Source organism: Ursus americanus, chromosome X (assembly GCF_024610735.1).
Source record: "Ursus americanus isolate L20-20 chromosome X, mUrsAme1.1.p, whole genome shotgun sequence".
Classification (NCBI taxonomy): Eukaryota; Metazoa; Chordata; class Mammalia; order Carnivora; family Ursidae; genus Ursus; species Ursus americanus.
In genome coordinates, this window is record NC_142164.1 from 12,067,538 (window position 1) to 12,087,139 (window position 19,602).

Consider the following 19,602-nt stretch of genomic DNA (forward strand, 5'->3'; position numbering starts at 1 on the left):
CGGATGTTCAAGACCTTCTAGAAAACAACCTATTGCAATTTCATTAATGTCTGTGACGGAATAAATTGAGATTGGACAGGCAGTCGAGATCAAAACTGCTTTCCGCCCTTTATGTGGTAATAACTAGAGCACATTAACAGGCATATAGGATCAAAAAATAAAACATAATTTCTAGTCCTACAGATGCTTCCTATAAGTTCTCACCTGAGGTGTCATATATTTATGTATGTGTTTGTGAAGGTGCTTGAGAGTACACATTTGGACACATGTTGTGAGTGTGTGTAGGAGAGAACACACATGCTTTTGCACTGGCAGGAAAGTCTTATTGGTAAGCACAGAGGCATAAGGAGGGACAGCTGATAACAGTCTTCTTTTCTAAAAAGCTCAAGACTGCAAAGAGGAAGTATGCTGGTAACTGCTGGTAGGAGGAATGTGAAATTCCAGTGAACAGCGGCCTCAGTCTTGTTCTAACTCAGTAGCTTGTCCTGTGCTACAGAGGGGTAGCAGGGGGCTACTGTCCTGAGACCAAGCATATTAGGCCTGCTTTTGGCCTACTGATCTGAATTTATAGCTCAGGGCACCCTGTGGTATCATCCTATTGTTTACACACACACCACACCAATTTATATTAGTTCAAAATCTTATGGTTGCAAATGACGTAAGCCCAATTCGGATCAGCAAAACAAAAGAGGGAATATATGGATACATATAATCAAACCACCAAAAAGGCAGGAATGCAGTGGCCTCAGTAACAACTGGAATTGTGACTCTCCTTGGAAAACTCTCTCCATCATTCATGTTGATGTTTCTCTTTATAAGAGTTTTATTCTTTCAAATTAGCTTACTCCGGCCAACAGGGGCCATGGCACAAGCAACTTTGAATTCACACCCTAGTTGTTTGAAAAAACTGGGCGAAGACCTCTGATTGGCCTCTCCTGGGTCATATGGCAAACCGCAAACCAATCACTGTGGCCAGGGATAGAAAACTATTACTGGTCTAGCCTGAGCCACATGCCCACCCTTATGGCTTGGAGAGAGGAAATTGTATGATTGCTGGACCTTATTAGGACCAGGTTGAGGGGTGGAAAAGTACTTTTCCAAAATATTGGATTCCCTGTTCAAAGCAGATAAAAAAAAAGTCATCATGCTGTGAGAAAAAAGAGGGGGTGCAAAGTTCCCTGTATAAGATTGACTCTGTTGTGTTGTTTGTGGCTTCTACCTCCTTAATAATTTTGTGTCTATTTGATTTGTCTTGTAATGAGAGTAGTCTATTAAATTCTCCTTTATTACTATGCTTTAATCTGTGTTTCCTTGTATCTCCTCTACTTTTTTTTTCCCCATAAAGATGAATGCCAGATTTGATTGGCAGCCACTCACTTTTCTTTCTGGGGCTCCTCTGCTGTCCTTTCTGGCCCCCATCCTCAAATTCCCTCTAGCCCCTACTTCCTGCTTTTAATGTCACAGATATTATCTGCTATACTTGTATTATTTAATTTAATACTCAGTGCAGCCCCCACTCAGAAGCCCCCATTAACCCAGGCTGGCTCTAGACCTACGTTCTGTAATGTACGTAAATGCACAAAAAAGGAATTGAAAGGACGCACACCAGACTGTTTGAAAGCCATTACCTCAGGAGAGCAGAATAGGATGGGAAAGCGATCAATGGGGTCACTCGTGCTTTACACTGTAAATGTTTACATGTGAGTCTTCTACAAGGAAACCATTTAGGTATTAGTTGTGCAATTTTTTCTATTTTTTATTGAGGTAGAATACACACAACATAAAATTTACCATTTTAACCCTTTTGAGTGCAGAATTTAGTGGCATTAAATACATTCAGACTGCTGTACAACTATCTACAGAACTTTTCTATCATTCCAAACTGAAACTCTGTATCCATTAAACAATAGCTTTGCATTCTCCCCTCTGCCCAAACCCTAGTATCCACCATTCTACTTTCTGTTTCTATGAATTTGACTACTCTAGATACCTCATATAAGTAGACTCATGCAGTATTTGTCCTTTTGTGACGGGCTTATTTCATAGCATAATATCTTCAAGATTCTTTCATATTGTAGCATGTCTCAGAATTTAATTCCTTTTTAAGGTGAATAACATCCCACTGTATGCATATGCCACATTTTGTTTATCTATTCATCTGTCGATGAACATTTGGGTTGTTTCCTCCTTTTGGTTATTGTGAAAAATGCTGCTGTGAACATGGGTATACAAACAATTGTGCAAATTTTAAAACCCCAAAAAACAATATTTACAGAACGATCCCATTTATGTTTGGTATGTGTGTGTACATTATGTACATGATATGTATGTAAATGTGTAAAAAAAGATCTGTGAGACGCACCTGAAACTTTGAGTCATTATCTCTAGAATGGCAAAAGAGTGGGATAGTAAAAGAAAGGACTCTGTAATTTTTCATTCTGCATATTTCTGTATTTTTTATTTTTCATAATGAGAATAGACTAACATATTCCTCATGCAATTTTAAAATGCAATTAAAAATAAAGATGAAGATCTCAGGCATCTTGGCAGGCCATGAGTAAGGAATATTTAGAACAATTTTCAAAGGGTCAGAAGAACCGAAGGGATAAAGGAATGCTGAAATACCTCTGTGTGGCTTGAGATTTTTATAAGGTACATATGTTATTTTTCTAGTTAAAAAAATCTAATGGGGGGGCGCCTGGGTGGCACAGCGGTTGAGCGTCTGCCTTCGGCTCAGGGCGTGATCCCGGCGTTGTGGGGTCGAGCCCCACATCAGGCTCCTCTGCTATGAGCCTGCTTCTTCCTCTCCCACTCCCCCTGCTTGTGTTCCCTCTCTCGCTGGCTGTCTCTATCCTGTCGAATAAATAAATAAAATCTTTAAAAAAAAAAAAATCTAATGGGAAAATAACTGAAAGCCGAAGTGGGGTTGCACTGGCAATTAAGGCCCACAGGAGGGCAGTAGAAAGCCATGAGGTGGAAAACACAGAAAGGTTGTTCTGTGTCTCATTAGGAAAAGGGCAGAGGATTCATATTTGCCTTGTGGGAGCTAGGACAAGCTTGGGTACTACTGATTCCAATGGGAACGATGCTTGCCAGACTTTGGGAGCAAGACAATCAGATAAAAGGGGGAAAATCAGGAAAGTGGCAAGGGTTCGGCTAAGGAGAGCCAAGGAGAAAGAAAGTGGGAAGAGGCATTCTTTACAGAGAATCAGCAAACAGCCTCCCAGGAGCACAGCCCTGGGGCAGATGACCTAGAGAGATTTCTAGGGGTCTTGAGGACAAAGCCCTGTTTGGAAGCACTGGCTGAGTCCTTGACCCTGACCCTCTTCTTTTTAAAGTGGACAAGGATATTTTTTTAAAAAATGTTGGGGCAACTGGGTGGCTCAGTCAATTAACTGTCCAACTCTTGATTTCAGCTCAGGTCATGATCTCAGGGTCATGAGAACAAGCCCCAAGTCCTGCTCCATGCTCAGTGGGGAGTCTGCTTGAGATTCTCTCCCTCTGCCCCACCCCACGCAGCACTCTCTCTCTCAAATAAATCTTTTTTAAATTAATAAATAAATCTTTTACAAAAATGTTCCTAAAGTGGACAAGGATAAGGATAACCCTACAGGATAAAGATGCAGAGACAGGACTAGGGAGCAAGTACAGGGTCAGATCATATCTTTATTTAAAATGTTTGACATTTTTTACATCGTGGATTTTTTGCATTAATTTTTATTTTAAAATACTGCATTAAAATATTATTTATCTGTATTATTCAGTGTTTGAGCACCCCTTAAATTTTGTGCCAGAGGCAAGTGCTTCACTGGGCATCAGCCTAGTTCTGGCAACAATAATAATAATAACAAACCCAAAGCAACAAATGGGATTTTAAGTACATCTATTATGCACAATTTTAATCAAAATTCTACCCCAGAATTTCTTTTAAGATTTTATTTATTCATTTGAGACAGAGAGAGAGAGCATGGGCAGGGGAAGAGGCAGAAGGAGAGGGAGAAGCAGACTCCGCACTGAGTGGGGAGCCCGACGTGGGGCTCGATCCCAGGACTTGGGAGATCATGACCTAAGCCAAAGGCAGACGCTTAACCATCTGAACCACCCAGGTGCCTCTAAAATTCCACCCTGGAATTTCTAAGTGAAATCAATTTCTCTAACACGCCAGTCATGGAAACCTACAAATAAAATCATATGTATCTGCGTTAAAGCAAAAAAAAAAAAAAAAAAAAAGACAAGTGTTTTTGTAGCCATTGTGAATATGATGTTAATACTCAAATTAATTTGGAAGCTATTTCTGAAATATTGGCTTTAAGATATTGCCTATTGAAGACTAAAATAATATCAAGCATCTTTTCTGACCACAATGGCATAAAACTAGAAATCAATTACAAGAAAAAAACTGGAAAGAACACAAACACATGGAAGCTAAACAACATGTTACTAAACAACCAATGGGTCAATGAACAAATCAAAAAGGAAACCAAAAAGTACATGGAGACATGGGCACCTGGGTGGCTCAGTCAGTTAAGCACCCAACTCTTGATCTCAGCTCAGGTCTTGATCTCAGAGTTGTGAGTTCAAGCCCGTGTTGGGCTCCATGCTGGGTGTGGAGCCTACTTATAAATGAATGGATGAATGAATGAATATAAAAAATACATGGAGGCAAGTGAAAATAAAAACACAATGGTCCAAAATCTTTGGGACATAACAAAAGCAGTTCTAAGAGAAGTTTATAGCAATACAGGCTTACCTCAATAAACGAGAAAAGCCTTAAATAAATAATCTAACCTTATGCTAAATGTACTAGAAAAAGAAGAACAAACAGAGCCCAAAGTTAGTAGAAAAGGGAAATCAAGATTAAAGTGGAAATAAATTAAATAGAAACTAAAAACACAATAGAAAGGTTCAACGAAACCAAGAGCTGGTTTCTTGTAAAGATTAAAAAGGTGACAAACCTTCAGCAGACTCATCAAGAAAAAAAGACAGAGGACTCAAATAAATAAAATCAGAAATAAAAGAGGAAAAATAACAGCCAACACCATAGAAATACAAATAGTTATAAGAAAATATTATGAAAAATTATATGTCAACAAATTGGACAACCTAGAAGAAATGGATAAACTTCTAGAAACAATCTTCCAAAAATGAAATAGAAAGAAATAGAAAATTTGGACAGACCAAATATAAATAATGAAATTTAATCAGTCATCAAAAACCTCCCAGGAAATAGAAGTCCAGGACCAGATGGTTTCACAGGTAAATTCTATGGAACATTTATTAATAAAAGTTAATACCAATTCTTCTCCAACTATTCCAAAAAAATAGAAAAGTAAGGAAAACTTCCAAATTCATTCTACAAAGCCAGCATTACCCTGATACCAAAACCAGACAGACACTACAAAAAAAAAGAAAAAAAGAAAGAAAGAAAGAAAGCTATAGGCTGACCTCCCTGATGAACATAGATGTGAAAATCCCCAACAAAATAGTACCAAACCAAATTCAGCAATACATTAAAAGGATAGTTGACCACGACAAGGTGGGATTTATTCCAGGTATGCAAGGATGGTAGAAAATTCACAAATCAATTGATCTCATACATCATATTAACAAGAGGAAGAATGAAAACCATATCACCATCTCAGTAGATGCAGAAAAGGCATTTGACAAAATACAAAATCTGTTCATGATAAAAAAAAAAAACCTCTTAACATAGTAGGTTTATAGGGAACATACCTTCACATAATAAAGGCCATATATAAAAAAACCCAGAGCTAACATCACACTCAATGGTGAAAAACTGATTTTTTTTCTCTAAGATCAGGAATAAGACAGAATGTCCACTGTCACCACTTTTATTCAACATAATACTGCAAATCCTAGCTGCAGCAATCAGACAAGAAAAAGAAATAAAAGGTATCCAAATTGGTAAGGAAGAAGTAAAACTGTCACTATTTGCAGATAACATGATACTGTATATAGAAAACCCTCAAGACTCTACTAAAAAAAAATAGAACTAATAAATTAATTCCATAAAGAAGCAGGATATAAAATTAATATACAGAAATCTGTTCTATTTCCATACACTAATAATAAAGTAACAGAAGGAGAAATTAAGGAAACAATCCAATTTATAACTGCACCAAAAAGAATAAAATACTTAAGAATAAATTTAACCAAGGAGGTGAAAGACCTATACTCTGAAAACTATAAGACACTGATAAATGAAATTGAAGAAAACAGAAACAAATGGAAAGATATACCATGCTTATGGATTGGAAGAATATTGTTAAAATGTCCATACTTTCCAAAGCAATCTACAGATTCAATGCAATCCCTATCAAAATACCAAATAGCATTTTTCACAGAGCTAGAAAAAAATAATCCTAAAATTTATAAGAACCACAAAACACCCTAATAACCAAAGCAATCTTGAGGAAGAAGAACAAAGGTGTAGGTATCACAATCCCAGATTTCAGTATATACTACAAAGTTATAGCAATCAAAACAGTATGGCACTGGCACAAAAATAGACACATAGATCAACAGAACAGGATAAAGAGCCCAGAAAGAAACCCACAGTTATATGGTCAATTAATCTATGACAAAGGAGGCAAGAATATACAATGGAGAAAAGACAATCTTTTCAATAGATGGTGCTGGGGAAACTGGATAGCTACATGCAAAAGAATGAAACTGGACCACTTCCTCAGGCGATAGACAAAAATAAACTTAAAATGGGTTAAAGACCTCAACGTGGGGGCGCCTGGGGGGCTCAGTCGTTAAGCGTCTGCCTTTGGCTCAGGGCGTGATCCTGGTGTTATGGGACCGAGCCCCACATCGGGCTCCTCCTCTGGGAGCCTGCTTCTTCCTCTCCCACTCCCCCTGCTTGTGTTCCCTCTCTCACTGGCTGTCTCTCTCTGTCAAATAAACAAATAAAATCTTAAAAAAAAAAAAAAAAAGACCTCAACGTGAAACCTGAAACCATAAAATTCCTATAAAGAAACATAGGCAGTAATCTCATGGACATCAGTCTTAGCAATATATATATGGATATACCCCCTCAGGCAAAGGAAACCAAAGCAAAAATAAACAATTGGGACTACATCAAAATAAAAAGCTTTTGCACAGTGAAGGAAACCATCTACAACAATAAAAAAGGGCAACCTACTGAATGAGAGAAGATATTTCCAAATGATATATCCGATAAAGGGGTTAAATATCCAAAATATATAAAGAACTTATATAACCAACAGCAAAAAAACAAATATCAGATTAAAAAATGGGCAGAGAACCTAAATAGGCATTTTTCCAAAGAAGACAAACAGATGAGAAACAGACATATGAAAAGGTGCTCAACATCACTAATCATCAGGAAATGTAAATCAAAACCACAATGGGGGCACCAGGGTGGCTCAGTTGCTTAGGCGTCTGCCTTCAGCTTGGGTCATGATCCTGGGGTCCTGGGATGGAGCCCCGTGTTGGGCTCCATGCTCAGTGGGGAGTCTGCTTCCCCTCTCCCTGTGACCCTCCCCCCGCTCATGTGCATTCTCTCGTTCTCTCTCTCTAAAATAAATAAAGAAAATCCTTAAAAAAGAGAGAAACCACAATGAAATATTACCTCACACCAGTCAGAACGGCTAGCAACAAAAAGACAAAAAATAACAAGTGTTGGTGAGAATGTGAAGAAAAGGGAGCCTTGGTGCGTTACTGGTGGGAATAAAAATTGGTGTGGCCACTGTGAAGAACACTACGGAAGTTCCTCAAAAAATTAAAAATAGAAATACCACATGATCTAGTAATTCCATTCTGGGTATTTACCCAAAGAAAATGAAACCTTAATTTGAAAAGATATATGCACCCCTATGTTTATTGCAGCATTACTGCAGCCAAGACATGGAAGCCACCTAAGTGTCCATCAATAGATGAATGGATAGAAAAGACATGGTATATATACATACACACAATGAAATACTACCCAACCATAAAAAAGAATGAAATCTTCCCATTTGTGACAATATGGATAGATGGGGGGGGGGGTATTACGCTAAATGAAGGGTTAGGGGATAGGCAAAATAGGTGAAGGGGATTAAGAAATACAAACTTCCGGCTGTCAAATAAATAAGTCATGGAGATGAAAAGTACACCATAGGGAATATAGTCAATAATATTGTTTAAAAAAAGATATTGTTGGGGCGCCTGGGTGGCACAGCGGTTAAGCGTCTGCCTTCGGCTCAGGGCGTGATCCCGGCATTGTGGGATCGAGCCCCACATCAGGCTCCTCCGCTATGAGCCTGCTTCTTCCTCTCCCACTCCCCCTGCTTGTGTTCCCTCTCTCGCTGGCTGTCTCTATCTCTGTCAAATAAATAAATAAAATCTTTAAAAAAAAAAAAAGATATTGTCTACCAACTACCCATCATTAGAAAAAGAACTGACTTAAAGAGTTGACAAATATATTCTTTCACTTTATAAGCATTAAATTAAGATCATCTTATTTAAAAAGCAATAAAATAAAATTTTCCTTTTTTAGTTTTCTTTCTAGTTTTATGGAGATATAATTGATATGTAGCATTATATAAAAATAACATTTTCTGATCTTTATATTGTTAAAAGGTATTTGAGCAGTTATTTAGAGCTTAAGGGTAAAAGTGAGTTGTATTTTTCAAAGAATATTTAATTTTGTTCTATTCCAATGATCCCAAAAGTATGATTTCAAAGACTGCTACCCTTGTAAACCATGTCCTTTCATCACTTTCCTATTCATTTTAGAGATGAGGAAAAAGACTTAAAGAAAGGCCTTTTGTAAGGGTTACACTGCCCACCCACTCCAGCTTCATTTCCTGCTATCTCTCCCCACATTCTTCATTTTGGCCACATGGAAAAGAAATTCCCTCAACCATGCTTTGCACATGTTGATTTATCTGTCTGCAATACAACATTCTTTTCCTCCCTTTTGGGTTCAAGGAATTCCTACCCATATTAAAAAACAAATGAATTAAAAACCACGTCTCATGGGAAGCATGGGTGGCTCAGTTGTTTAAGTGTCTGCCTTTGGTTCAGGTCATGATCTCAGGGTCCTGGAATTGAGCCCAGGGTGGCATGGAGCCTGCTTCTTTCTCTCCTTCTCCCTTTGCCCCCCTCCCCCAGCTCATGTGTGCTCTCACACGCTCTCTCTCTTTCTCTCTCTCAAATAAATAAAATCTTAAAACACACACACACACACACACACACACACACACACACACATCTCACCTCAAGGGTCACCTTCTCCAGGGGTCCCCACTCTGAATAGATACTCTTTTTGTGTGTTCCTGTGACATCATACCTGCATGACATTACACACCTATGCTGCCTAGTGATTGGTTATTTCACTGTCTCTCCCATTAGATTCCAAACTCCTTGAAGGTAGGGACTATGTCTTTTTGAATGCTCCCTGCCTAACACAAAGCTTCCTGTCACATAATAGACAAGTCTTTTGTTGAATGAGTAATCAACCTTGATACCTCCCTCCACCTCATGCCCCAAAGCAAACCCATCAAGTCCTACCCACCATCAAAATATTTCTCAAATTCATCAATTTTTCTCCATCTTCACCACCACCACTATGCTTCAAGCCACCATCTTCTATCACCACTGTAACAGCCTCCTAATTATCTTACTATTTTCTCCTACTTGTGCCCCTCCAATCTATTTCCCATACAACAGCCATTGTGATTTTTCTAAAATGCAGATTTTATTATGTCAGTCTCTAAGCCAGAAACTCTTCAATGAAATCCCACTGTCCTTAGATTAGTTCAATGCACTTAAGCTGACCTACAAGGCCCAAACCTCTCGTCTCCACTCTCTTACCTTCCTTTGGGGTCTCCAACTTTCTGCTCTCCCTCCCACCACAGGCCCTTTGCCTTTGTGTCTCCTCCACTTAGGACATTCTCTCTCTTCTTTTCTTGATTCACTCCCACTCATATTTCAGAACACTGCCCCAGTGTTGCTTCCTTACGAAAGCTTCCCCTGACCCTCTTGATGAAATCAAACTTGCTATTGACTTTCCCAGAACCTTTATAGTATCTATCACTGCTTGTTTTTGTTTAATGTCCGTTTCCCACTCCCCTCAATTGTCTCTACCACTGAAACTCCAAAGGCTCATAAGAAACCCTCAATAAATGTTTGAAAATGACTTATTGTTATGCAACACAAAACTGAAAGAGCCAGTCCATTTGGGAAAACGCTTTCACCGTCGCCACAGGATCATCCAACCACACACACCTCTCAGGGAAAATTTCCTACAAATAGACTGTTCTTGTTCATATGTGAAGCTGAAATTAGGGCAGGCAGAGGACAGGCTGAACAAAGGGAGACCAGAGCATCTACCAAGCAAAGGTGTTGTGGTTACCCTGCTTTAAGGGCCTAGACTTCAGAGTTCCAAGATGAGTAAGCTCCTTGAACAGTATGCACTGGTTCATTAGTTATATATCCACAGAAAACGGGTGTCAGGGAAAACTTTTCAGAAAGTTAAATGCTACATTATGCAGCAGCCCTTAGTTATTTCCCAAGTAGTATTCATTATGCTGATTAATTTTTTAGCTTAGTAAACACGTCAACTACTATAGAAATAATTTATCATTAAAGGGAAACATATTTTTCTCATTAAGCCAGAGAAAGGGCAAAATTCCCAACCATATCTCATCAGATAGTTTCTTCAGTCTTTCTGTTCTCCACAGCATCTATTCAAAACTCTCTCCAGTCCTCAAACATCTCCCCCTTCTCCTTGCAAAGGATGAGTCCCCTTGTCATTCACTAGGAAAACAGAAGCCATCAGATTCTTCAAATTCCTCCCCCAGCCCCTTATTCCCCTTATTCCCATCCCTACTCCCATCTTCAATGGCTCTGTATCAGATTACAGCTTTTCCATCTGCAATTCTGTTCACTGGGAGCAGTGAAGTTCTATCACATTCTATACTGCCCCCCTAAGAAGCCTGCCTCTATCTCCTCTCTGTTTGGTGGCTTCCACACCTTCCCCCATAACTAGCTCTTTCTCATCAGCTTTTAATTGAGCTGGGCTTCTCCATTTTACAAAATGTCCTCCCTAGGGCTACCATATCCCTCCAGCAACCACCCTATATCCCCCCTTTGCAGTCAAACTTGAAAGAATTGTCTACACCAACGAACTTCACTTAGCTCTCAATTACTCTTCAACCCACTGAAATCTGGCCTCTGGCTCTACCTTTCCACTGAAAGAGTACTCTTGCCTAGATCACTAGTGACCTTTTCTTTATTCAATCCATTTTAACTCCTTGTCAGACATTTAGTAGTACTTTTCATTGTTGGCTACTCCTCATACCTTAAACAACTCTCTTCTCATGGTTTCTAGGACCTTATACTTTGTTTTCCTCCCTACCTCTCTGCCACTTCCTTTTTTTTTTTTTAAGTTTTTATTTAAATTCCAGTTAGGTCACATACAGTGTTATATGAGTTTCAGTAGTACAATAAAGTGATTCAACAATTCCATACATCACCAGGTGCTCATCACAAGCGCACGCCTTCATCCCCATTACCTATTTCACCCATCCTTCCATCCCCCACCCTTTGGTAACCATCCGTTTGCTCTCTATCCTTCAGAGTCTGTTTCTTTAGTTTGCCTCTCTCCTTTTTTTCCCCCTGTGCTCCTTTATTTTGTTTCTTAAATTTCACATATGAGTGAACTCATATGGAATTTCTTGATTTTCTTTGCTAGATCAGCCTCCTTTACTCAATTTCTAAATGTTGAGGTTCCTCGGGGTTTGGTCCTAGGCACTTTTCCCTCTCTACCTTCTCTCCTTGGGTTGATCATATCCATTCCAATGGGCTTCAGTTAGCTTCTAGATTGGGTTTCTGACTTGGGTACATGAATCAAATTCAGACAATTTGTAAACTTGAACAGGTAAAAACAGATTTTTTATTTTCACCAATCTCTAATGAAAATTTAGTATTTCTCCTAATAACGAATGTAGGCAACAAACCACGGTAGTATAACCAGTGTCAGTGACTTTGCCATTATTAGAAATCATGTATAGTTTAATATATCATATTTGTTACAAATATCTCAAAATATTTTTATGCTTATAATTATTTCAGTTCATAGCAGTTACTAGATCCACCACTAGATCTCTTTATTTAATGAACCAATAATTACATGTATTATTGCATCACAATTTTTGTATTTGATAACTATTTCAGTATAATTCACTTCGTTTATAATCCTATGCATTTCATTTTGTACATTTAAAAACATTATTCTGAGACGGGGTTCACAGGCTTCCCCAGATTGCCAAAGGCACAAAAAGTGTTAAGAAGCCTGTTCTATAAACTGAGGGCTTCAGAGGGGTGGGGGGTGGGGGAATGGGATAGACTGGTGATGGGTAGTAAGGAGGGCACGTATTGCATGGTGCACTGGGTGTTATACGCAACTAATGAATCATTGAACTTTACATCAAAAACCAGGGATGTACTGTATGGTGACTAACATAATAAAAAAATATTTTAAAAAAAGAAGCCTGTTCTAGATGCTGATGACTCCCACCCTGAATCCATCTTCTGAACTTCCAGTCCATATATTTAACTGGCTTTTGGACATGTGTACTTGGATATCTCATAAAAGCCTTAAGCTCAATATAACCCAGACTGAACTCATCAACTTCTACTACCCCCATTCTCCTCAAAGTCCAACTTCGCCTGTGTCCTCTGTCTCAATGAATAGGACCAATAGTCACTCAGTTATTTGAGCCAGAACTCTGAGCTATCCTCAACTCTTCCCTTTCCTTCCTTTGAACAATCATGAACCAAATCATGTCAATTCAATTTCTTTAATATTTCTAAAAATTCATCCATTTATCTCTATCCTCAGTACCTCAATTTTGGGAACCATCTTCTCTCTTCTTCCTAGTGGTCTCCCCAACAGACTGAGTTCCCTTTTAATCCATACTTTCCAATAACTGTTAGAATGATCTTTCACTCCCCAAGGACTGTGCTTTGTCTTAATATAGCCCACTTCACACTATCTTGTAATTACTTGTATTCTCTACTTGAATATAAGTTCCAGGGGTACAAGAATTTTTATCTTGCCTATTTGGGGATGTGCAGCATTAAGCATGGTATCTCGCATTATAGGAGCACTCCGTAAGTGTTTGTTGAGTAAATGAATGATTGGACTGAGCTTCAGCCTGATGGTTAGCAGCAGCTCAATAAAAAGGTTAAAGGATTATTCAAACCTTAATATTTTTTTCTGACAGATAAATAAGGTTACTGAAGTATAAGAGGTGGGGAAAGTTAATTTTAATTACTTTATTTGAAAACTTAAATTTTGGGGCACCTGGTTAAGCATCTGCCTTTGGCTCAGGTCATGATCTTGGGGTCCTGGAATCGAGCCCCTCATCGGGTTCCCTGCTCAGTGGAGAGTCTGCTTCTCCCTCTCCCTCTACCCCTTTCCCCTGCTTGTGCTCTCGCTCACTCTCTCACACTTGCATTCACTCTCTCTCAAATAAATCAATAAAATCTTTAAAAAAAAAAGCAAATTTAAATTAAAATTAAATTAAATTTTGTGAGTGGGTAGTGTGGCTTAGGAAAATTGACAAGACCCATTCCCTCAGTAATATTCATTTTTTTGTCAAAACATTTATGCCTGCCCCTAGAGTTTTATACTTGCGCAGAGTCAGGTTTTATTCTGGAGCTTGTGGCAGCAGCTTTAGTTGCTTTGCACAATAATCACACAGAACAAAGGCACCTCTTTGCTTTACCTGGTGTTTACTCTGTCAATTGGTAGATTTAATAAACAGAGAAAGGAACTAAGGTAAGGTGCACCAGAACAATGTGTAAATAACACTTCAGAATTAACAATAGAGGAGTTGAACACAGACAGCTTCTAATCAGCATCCAAAAATTGAACATTTTAAGGGAGCAATACAGATATGCTCAGTGTGGCAGTCAAGTTAATCCAAAGAATGAACTTCAGCTTTTCAACATTAATTTCAAAGCATTAAGAACACCGATGTCTAGGGGCACCTTGCTGGCTTAGTCAATAGAGAGTGCAACTCTTGATCTTGAGGTTGTGAGTTTGAACCCCACGTTGGGTGTAGAGATTACTTAAAAATAAAATCTTTTTTTTTAAAAAGAGAACACTGATTTCTAATCTTTACTGCCTTATATTAACTACAGACATCATTATTTTCACCAGCATTCACTAATCATTACAATTTGGGAGTGGGAGGTCAGAGGGGGAAGGAGAAAGAGAATCTTAAGCAGGCTCCATACCCAGTGCAGAGCCCCATTTGGGGCTGGACCCTGAGATCATTACCTGAGCCAAAATCAAGAGTCAGATGTTTAACTGACTGAGCCACCCAGGCTCCCCCATTACAATTCATTTTTAAGTAAAAAAACAGTTACTGTATTATAAAAGAATAGTTTGGGGCACTCTGAAACTTAGTTCACAAGGAAAAGATGAGGAGATCTTGAGGAAAAGATGAGATTCTCTGTATCATACCAAACCTTGATATGAATTGTAATTATTAATTTCTTTTTACCCCTTTTTAAATCATTTTATTATTTTTTCCATCATGATAAGTGTACTCTTTAATTCCCAACCCCTATTTCATCCATTCCCCCACCTAACTCCCCTCTGGTAACCATCAGTTTGTTCTCTATAGTTAAGAGTTCGTTTCTTGGTTTGCCTTATTTTTCTTTGCTCATTTGTTTTGTTTCTTAAGTTCCACATATGAGTGAAATCATGTGGTATTTGTCTTCCTCTGACTGACTTATTTCACTTAGCATCATACTCTCTAGCTCCATCCATGTCATTGCAAATGGCAAGATTTCATTCTTTTTTACGGCTCAATAATATTCCATTGTGTATATATACCACATCTTCTTTATCCATTCATCTATCAGTGGACACTTGGGCTGCTTCCATAGTTTGGCTATTGTAAGTAATGCAGCAATAAACATAGGGGTGCTTGTATCCCTTCAAATTAGTGTATTTGTATTTTGAGGGGAAAATACCCAATTATGCAATGATTGGATTGTAGGGTAATTCTATTTCTAATTTTTGAGGACCCTCCACACTGTTTTCCACAGTGGCTGCAGCAGTTTGCATTCCCACCAACAGTGCAAAAGGGTTCCTTTTTCTCTACAACCTTGCCGATACTTGTTGTTTCTTGTGTTTTTCATTTTAGCCATTCTGACAGGTGTGAGGTGATATCTCATCGTGGTTTTGATTTACACTTCCCTATGATGAGTGATGTTGAGCATCTTTTCATGTGCCTGTTGGCCATCTGGATGTCTTCTTTGAAGAAAACTCTGTTCATGTCTTCTGACCATATTTTAATTGGATTACTTGTTTTTTGTGTATTGAGTTGTCTAAGTTCTTTATATATTTTGGATACTAATGCTTTATTGAATAAACTATTTGCAAATATCTTCTCCCATTCAGTAGGTTGACTTTTTAGGGTTTTTTAATTGTTTCCTTCACTGTGCAGAAGTTTTTATTTTTATGTAGTCCCAATAGTTTATTTTTGCTCTTATTTCCTTTGCCTCAGGAGACATATCTAGAAAAGTGTTATTATGGCCAATGTCAGAGAGATTATTGCCTATGCTTTCCTCAAGGATTTTTATGGTTTCAGGTCTCACATTTAGGTCTTTAATCCATTTTGAGTTTATTTTTGTGTATGGTGAAAGAAAGTGGTCCACTTTCATTCTTTTGCATGTGGCTGCCCAGCTTTTCCACTGTATATTCACTCCTCCTTTGTCAAAGATTAATTGACCACATGATTGTGGGTTTATTTTTGGGCTGTTATATTCCATTGAATCTATGTGTCCATCTTTATGCCAGTACCATACTGTTTTAATTATTACTGCTTTGTAATATCTTAATTTTGTTAAGAAAAAAAAAAATCCGGGCGCCTGGGTAGCGCAGTCGTTAAAGCGTCTGCCTTCGGCTCAAGGCGTGATCCCGGCGTACCGGGATCAAGTCCCACATGGGGCTCCTCCGCTGTGAGCCTGCTTCTTCCTCTCCCACTCCCCCTGCTGTGTTCCCTCTCTCGCTGGCTGTCTCTCTGTCACATAAATAAATAAATAAAATCTTAAAAAAAAAAAAATCCTATCGACTTATACCCTAGGATGATTTAACCCCTACAACACTTAAGAATTACTACAGGCTGCAAAGTGTCTCCTTACCATTTAATAAGGAGAAATAGTTCTTCAATATCTAAAGCAATCCCATTTTACCTATCTTCTCTAAATATCTCCCTCTGTGCTTTTAATAATGCCCCAATCTTCTTGATTTGATTTTGATAGAATATTTGATGTGGAGAAATAAACTGTTAAAAAACATTTGACAGTATTTATACACAGAAGCTCAGGCTTCTCCATGGTGAGATTATGTTGTCAGAATATGACACAAAATGCTAATGATGTCATAAACCCCTAGAGCAGGCTGAACCATATCAAATACAGTAGTTTCCTTGGTAGAAGAAACATTTGAACAAATCCCTGGACATGAATCTTTTTATTTATGTCCTACTTTTGTCCATTTGGACAAACAGTTGTTTAAATACAAACCAAAGTGATGGATCTTCTACTACAGGTATGTGCCTAACCTTAAAACTTAGAAATGAGGATCTATTATATTACACACTTGAGCCTTAATTAGACAGCTAGCTGTGTTTAAGAAATCTGCTGTTTCTTGTATGTTACCATTAGTAGGTCTTTAAGAATTTCTAGGAAAACACCTGAGAATTTTACTTATGTGTGAAAAATCCAAGCAACATAGAAGCATAGGGTATAGACATATTGTCCCCCTTCACTCCCCTTCCCCACCCAAATCCACCAACCCCTGTCCTCAACTAATCTGGCATGGTACCTAACATATAGTAGGCTTCAACAAGAGTTTTTTCTTGTCCTATCTCCTTTTCCACCATACACATTCACACACAAACATTAACACTCAAGTGCATTCACATGTGCAAGACATACATACATTCAAAATCAGGTAATGGGGTGAGCAAGCCATGATGCAGGGGTAACCAAGGTAACTGTACTGATTAGCCAGCGATGCCTCTCATATTTGGCATCTAGACTATGGCTGGGGATGTGATAGAGGGAGGAAAATGACAGTGGAACACTTATCATGCTTTAAAAAATCAGTGATGAAAAGATTTGATTTTGACCTTTAATGGCAAACCACTATCAAATGGAAGAAAACTGGATTACCTAACACATTTTTCTGGTGAAACAGTCTCTTTGACAGGACCTAAGCACGTTGAATCAATGGAGACTAAAATGGACAATTTTAGGAGACGTCTACTCGTTATCATAATTGGTATTATGATCATTGCTTTTGTCTTTACCTGCTTTTGTTTTCTCCATTACAATTGTATGAGCGACGATGCACCCAAAGCAGGAACGTAAGTTTTACACCCTTAAATTAAGAATGCAAGGTGTGGGTATACATATGGTAGAGATTTCACTGTTGTTATGGTTACTTAATGTTAACCCTAGACTTCTAAAGAGCTCATCTTATGGGTGGATACCCTCACTTCAATATCAGCTCTTAAATATTCTCAAGTACGTTATCAATTTTAGCGTATTCTAAAACTATCTCCTACTGAGGGTTCAGCTGAGCCCCAGGCTATTAATTTCATTATAAATTGAGTCTAGGAAAAGAGGGCTTGACTTTCCGAATAAGACAGGGAGAATAAAGAAGGGGAGAGACTGAAACCAGTATTGCACTGTATGTTATCTAACTAGAATGTAAATAAATAATTTGAAAAGAAAAAAAAAAAGAAGGAGAGAGAGAGTTGGGTCTGTGCATTTCAAAAACAATAAAATATTTTGGATAATCCACCATTTTAAGACATAATAGCAAAAATTATTCACTGTCTTTTTTCTCATTGTCTCACTCCCTGCCTTTCATATAGGAGGATTAGGCTGGCCCTGATAAAATTTCCCAATATAAGGACCAATGACTAAAATATACCAGTGCTCTATTCCTTTAGTTTTAGCGGAAAATTGTGAATATAAATATGCATGGATAGATAACTTGATGGTGTAAATATGAGAGGAAACAGTGAATCTGGTCTAAAGAGTTTATTCTGTCCTTATGACAAGTTGTGACAGTTGTGTATGAGTTACATATCAACCTGTGACTTTTTTTAAAAAAAGATTTCATTTATTTGAGAGAAAGAGAGAGCACAAGGGCGGGCAGGAGAGGGAGAAGCAGACTACTCCGCTGAGCAGGGAGCCTGATGAAGGGCTCCATCCCAGGACCCTGGGATCATGACCTGAGCCAAAGTCAGATGCTTAACTGACTGAGCCACCCAGGCACCCCCAACCTGTGACTTTTTTTTTAAAGTTTAATTTCTAGAACAAGTGAAGCTCTCTCTCTCCTTCTCAACAATAGACCAGAAACAACTTTGTGTCATTCCATATGTAGGCTATATGGTTATCTAATGCATCTGAAATAGTAAAAATACTCTCAAGAAAAATAAAAAGTATTCAGCATGAGTTCATATCTATGTCATACCCAAGTCATGGTTTTTACTACACTTCAATTCTTACTGTGTTCAATTTTTCTACTAGAGCCAAAAAAAGACCAAGAAGTCTAAACTGACAGAGTAGCCTTTGTTTTCTAGTGACAGCAACAGTACTCTTTTGTTTAAAGATGTCACATTCCAAATTTTCTATATTTTCAGGGTCAAGAAAGAAGATATGACAGCCAAGTCATCCAGATCATCCAAAATATCACTTAGTGAATCCAAGATAGCCAGTCCATGCAGTCTAGAAAAACAATCTATGCTATCCAGTATAGACAAGTTTTCTGGGCCCTCAAGTCCAGAAAAGTTATCCATACCATCCAGTGCAGAAAAGTTTATCAGGCCCTTGAGTCCAGGAAAGCAATGTATATCATCTAGTACAGAAAAGTTAAACAGGCTACCAAGTCAAGAAAAGTCATATAAGCCATCAAAAACACAAAAAATACTCAGGTCATCCCACCCAGGAAAGTCATATAGAACACGTAATCTAGAAAAGCCACATAAGCTAGCTCATGCCCGTAAGCTAGGTCGTCAGGCCTGTTCATCCTATCCAAATAAGACAGTGAAGCCACCTTGGGCAGCTAGTCTACAATATCCAGTCAGGCCAACCAAGCCACCCCGTCCACAAAAGCAAATCTTGCCACCCAAGCGATCCAGTTTACAGAAACTAACCAAATCCCCTAGATATCGTAATCTAAAAAGGTCAGTTAGTACAGGTAAGGCAGGCATGTTATCTAGGCCTCGGTTAATCAGGTCTTGTCGATGCTATAAGGAAAAATGCCTTGTTTGCAGAAATTCTTCTGAGCCTTGGGTCAATAATATTTCTGAGGCAAAAGGTAGAAATGCTCAAAATTCACCTTCTCCAAGTGAAGCGAAGTCTTTTTCCAAGTCCCTTCATGAGGGAGATTACAGAAACAATGTATTCTGTGGCAATGTGAGTAGCAGTGATATCATGACATATGACAGTGATGACAGTGAAAGGGAGATAACCATTATTTGCAACATAAAATGCAATGAAGCCATCCTTAAAGGCACCCAAGAGAATTAA

At 38.3% G+C, this 19,602-nt stretch overlaps 1 protein-coding gene across 1 annotated transcript; it reads left to right on the forward strand.

Moving 5' to 3' along the window:
- The first annotated feature begins 16,518 nt into the window (after positions 1-16,518).
- Positions 16,519-19,602, forward strand: CXHXorf66 (chromosome X CXorf66 homolog). Its single transcript, XM_087859638.1, has 3 exons — positions 16,519-16,606; positions 17,270-17,426; positions 18,714-19,602. The coding sequence occupies exons 1-3, from the start codon at positions 16,519-16,521 to the stop codon at positions 19,600-19,602; spliced, it is 1,134 nt and encodes a 377-aa protein (XP_087715764.1).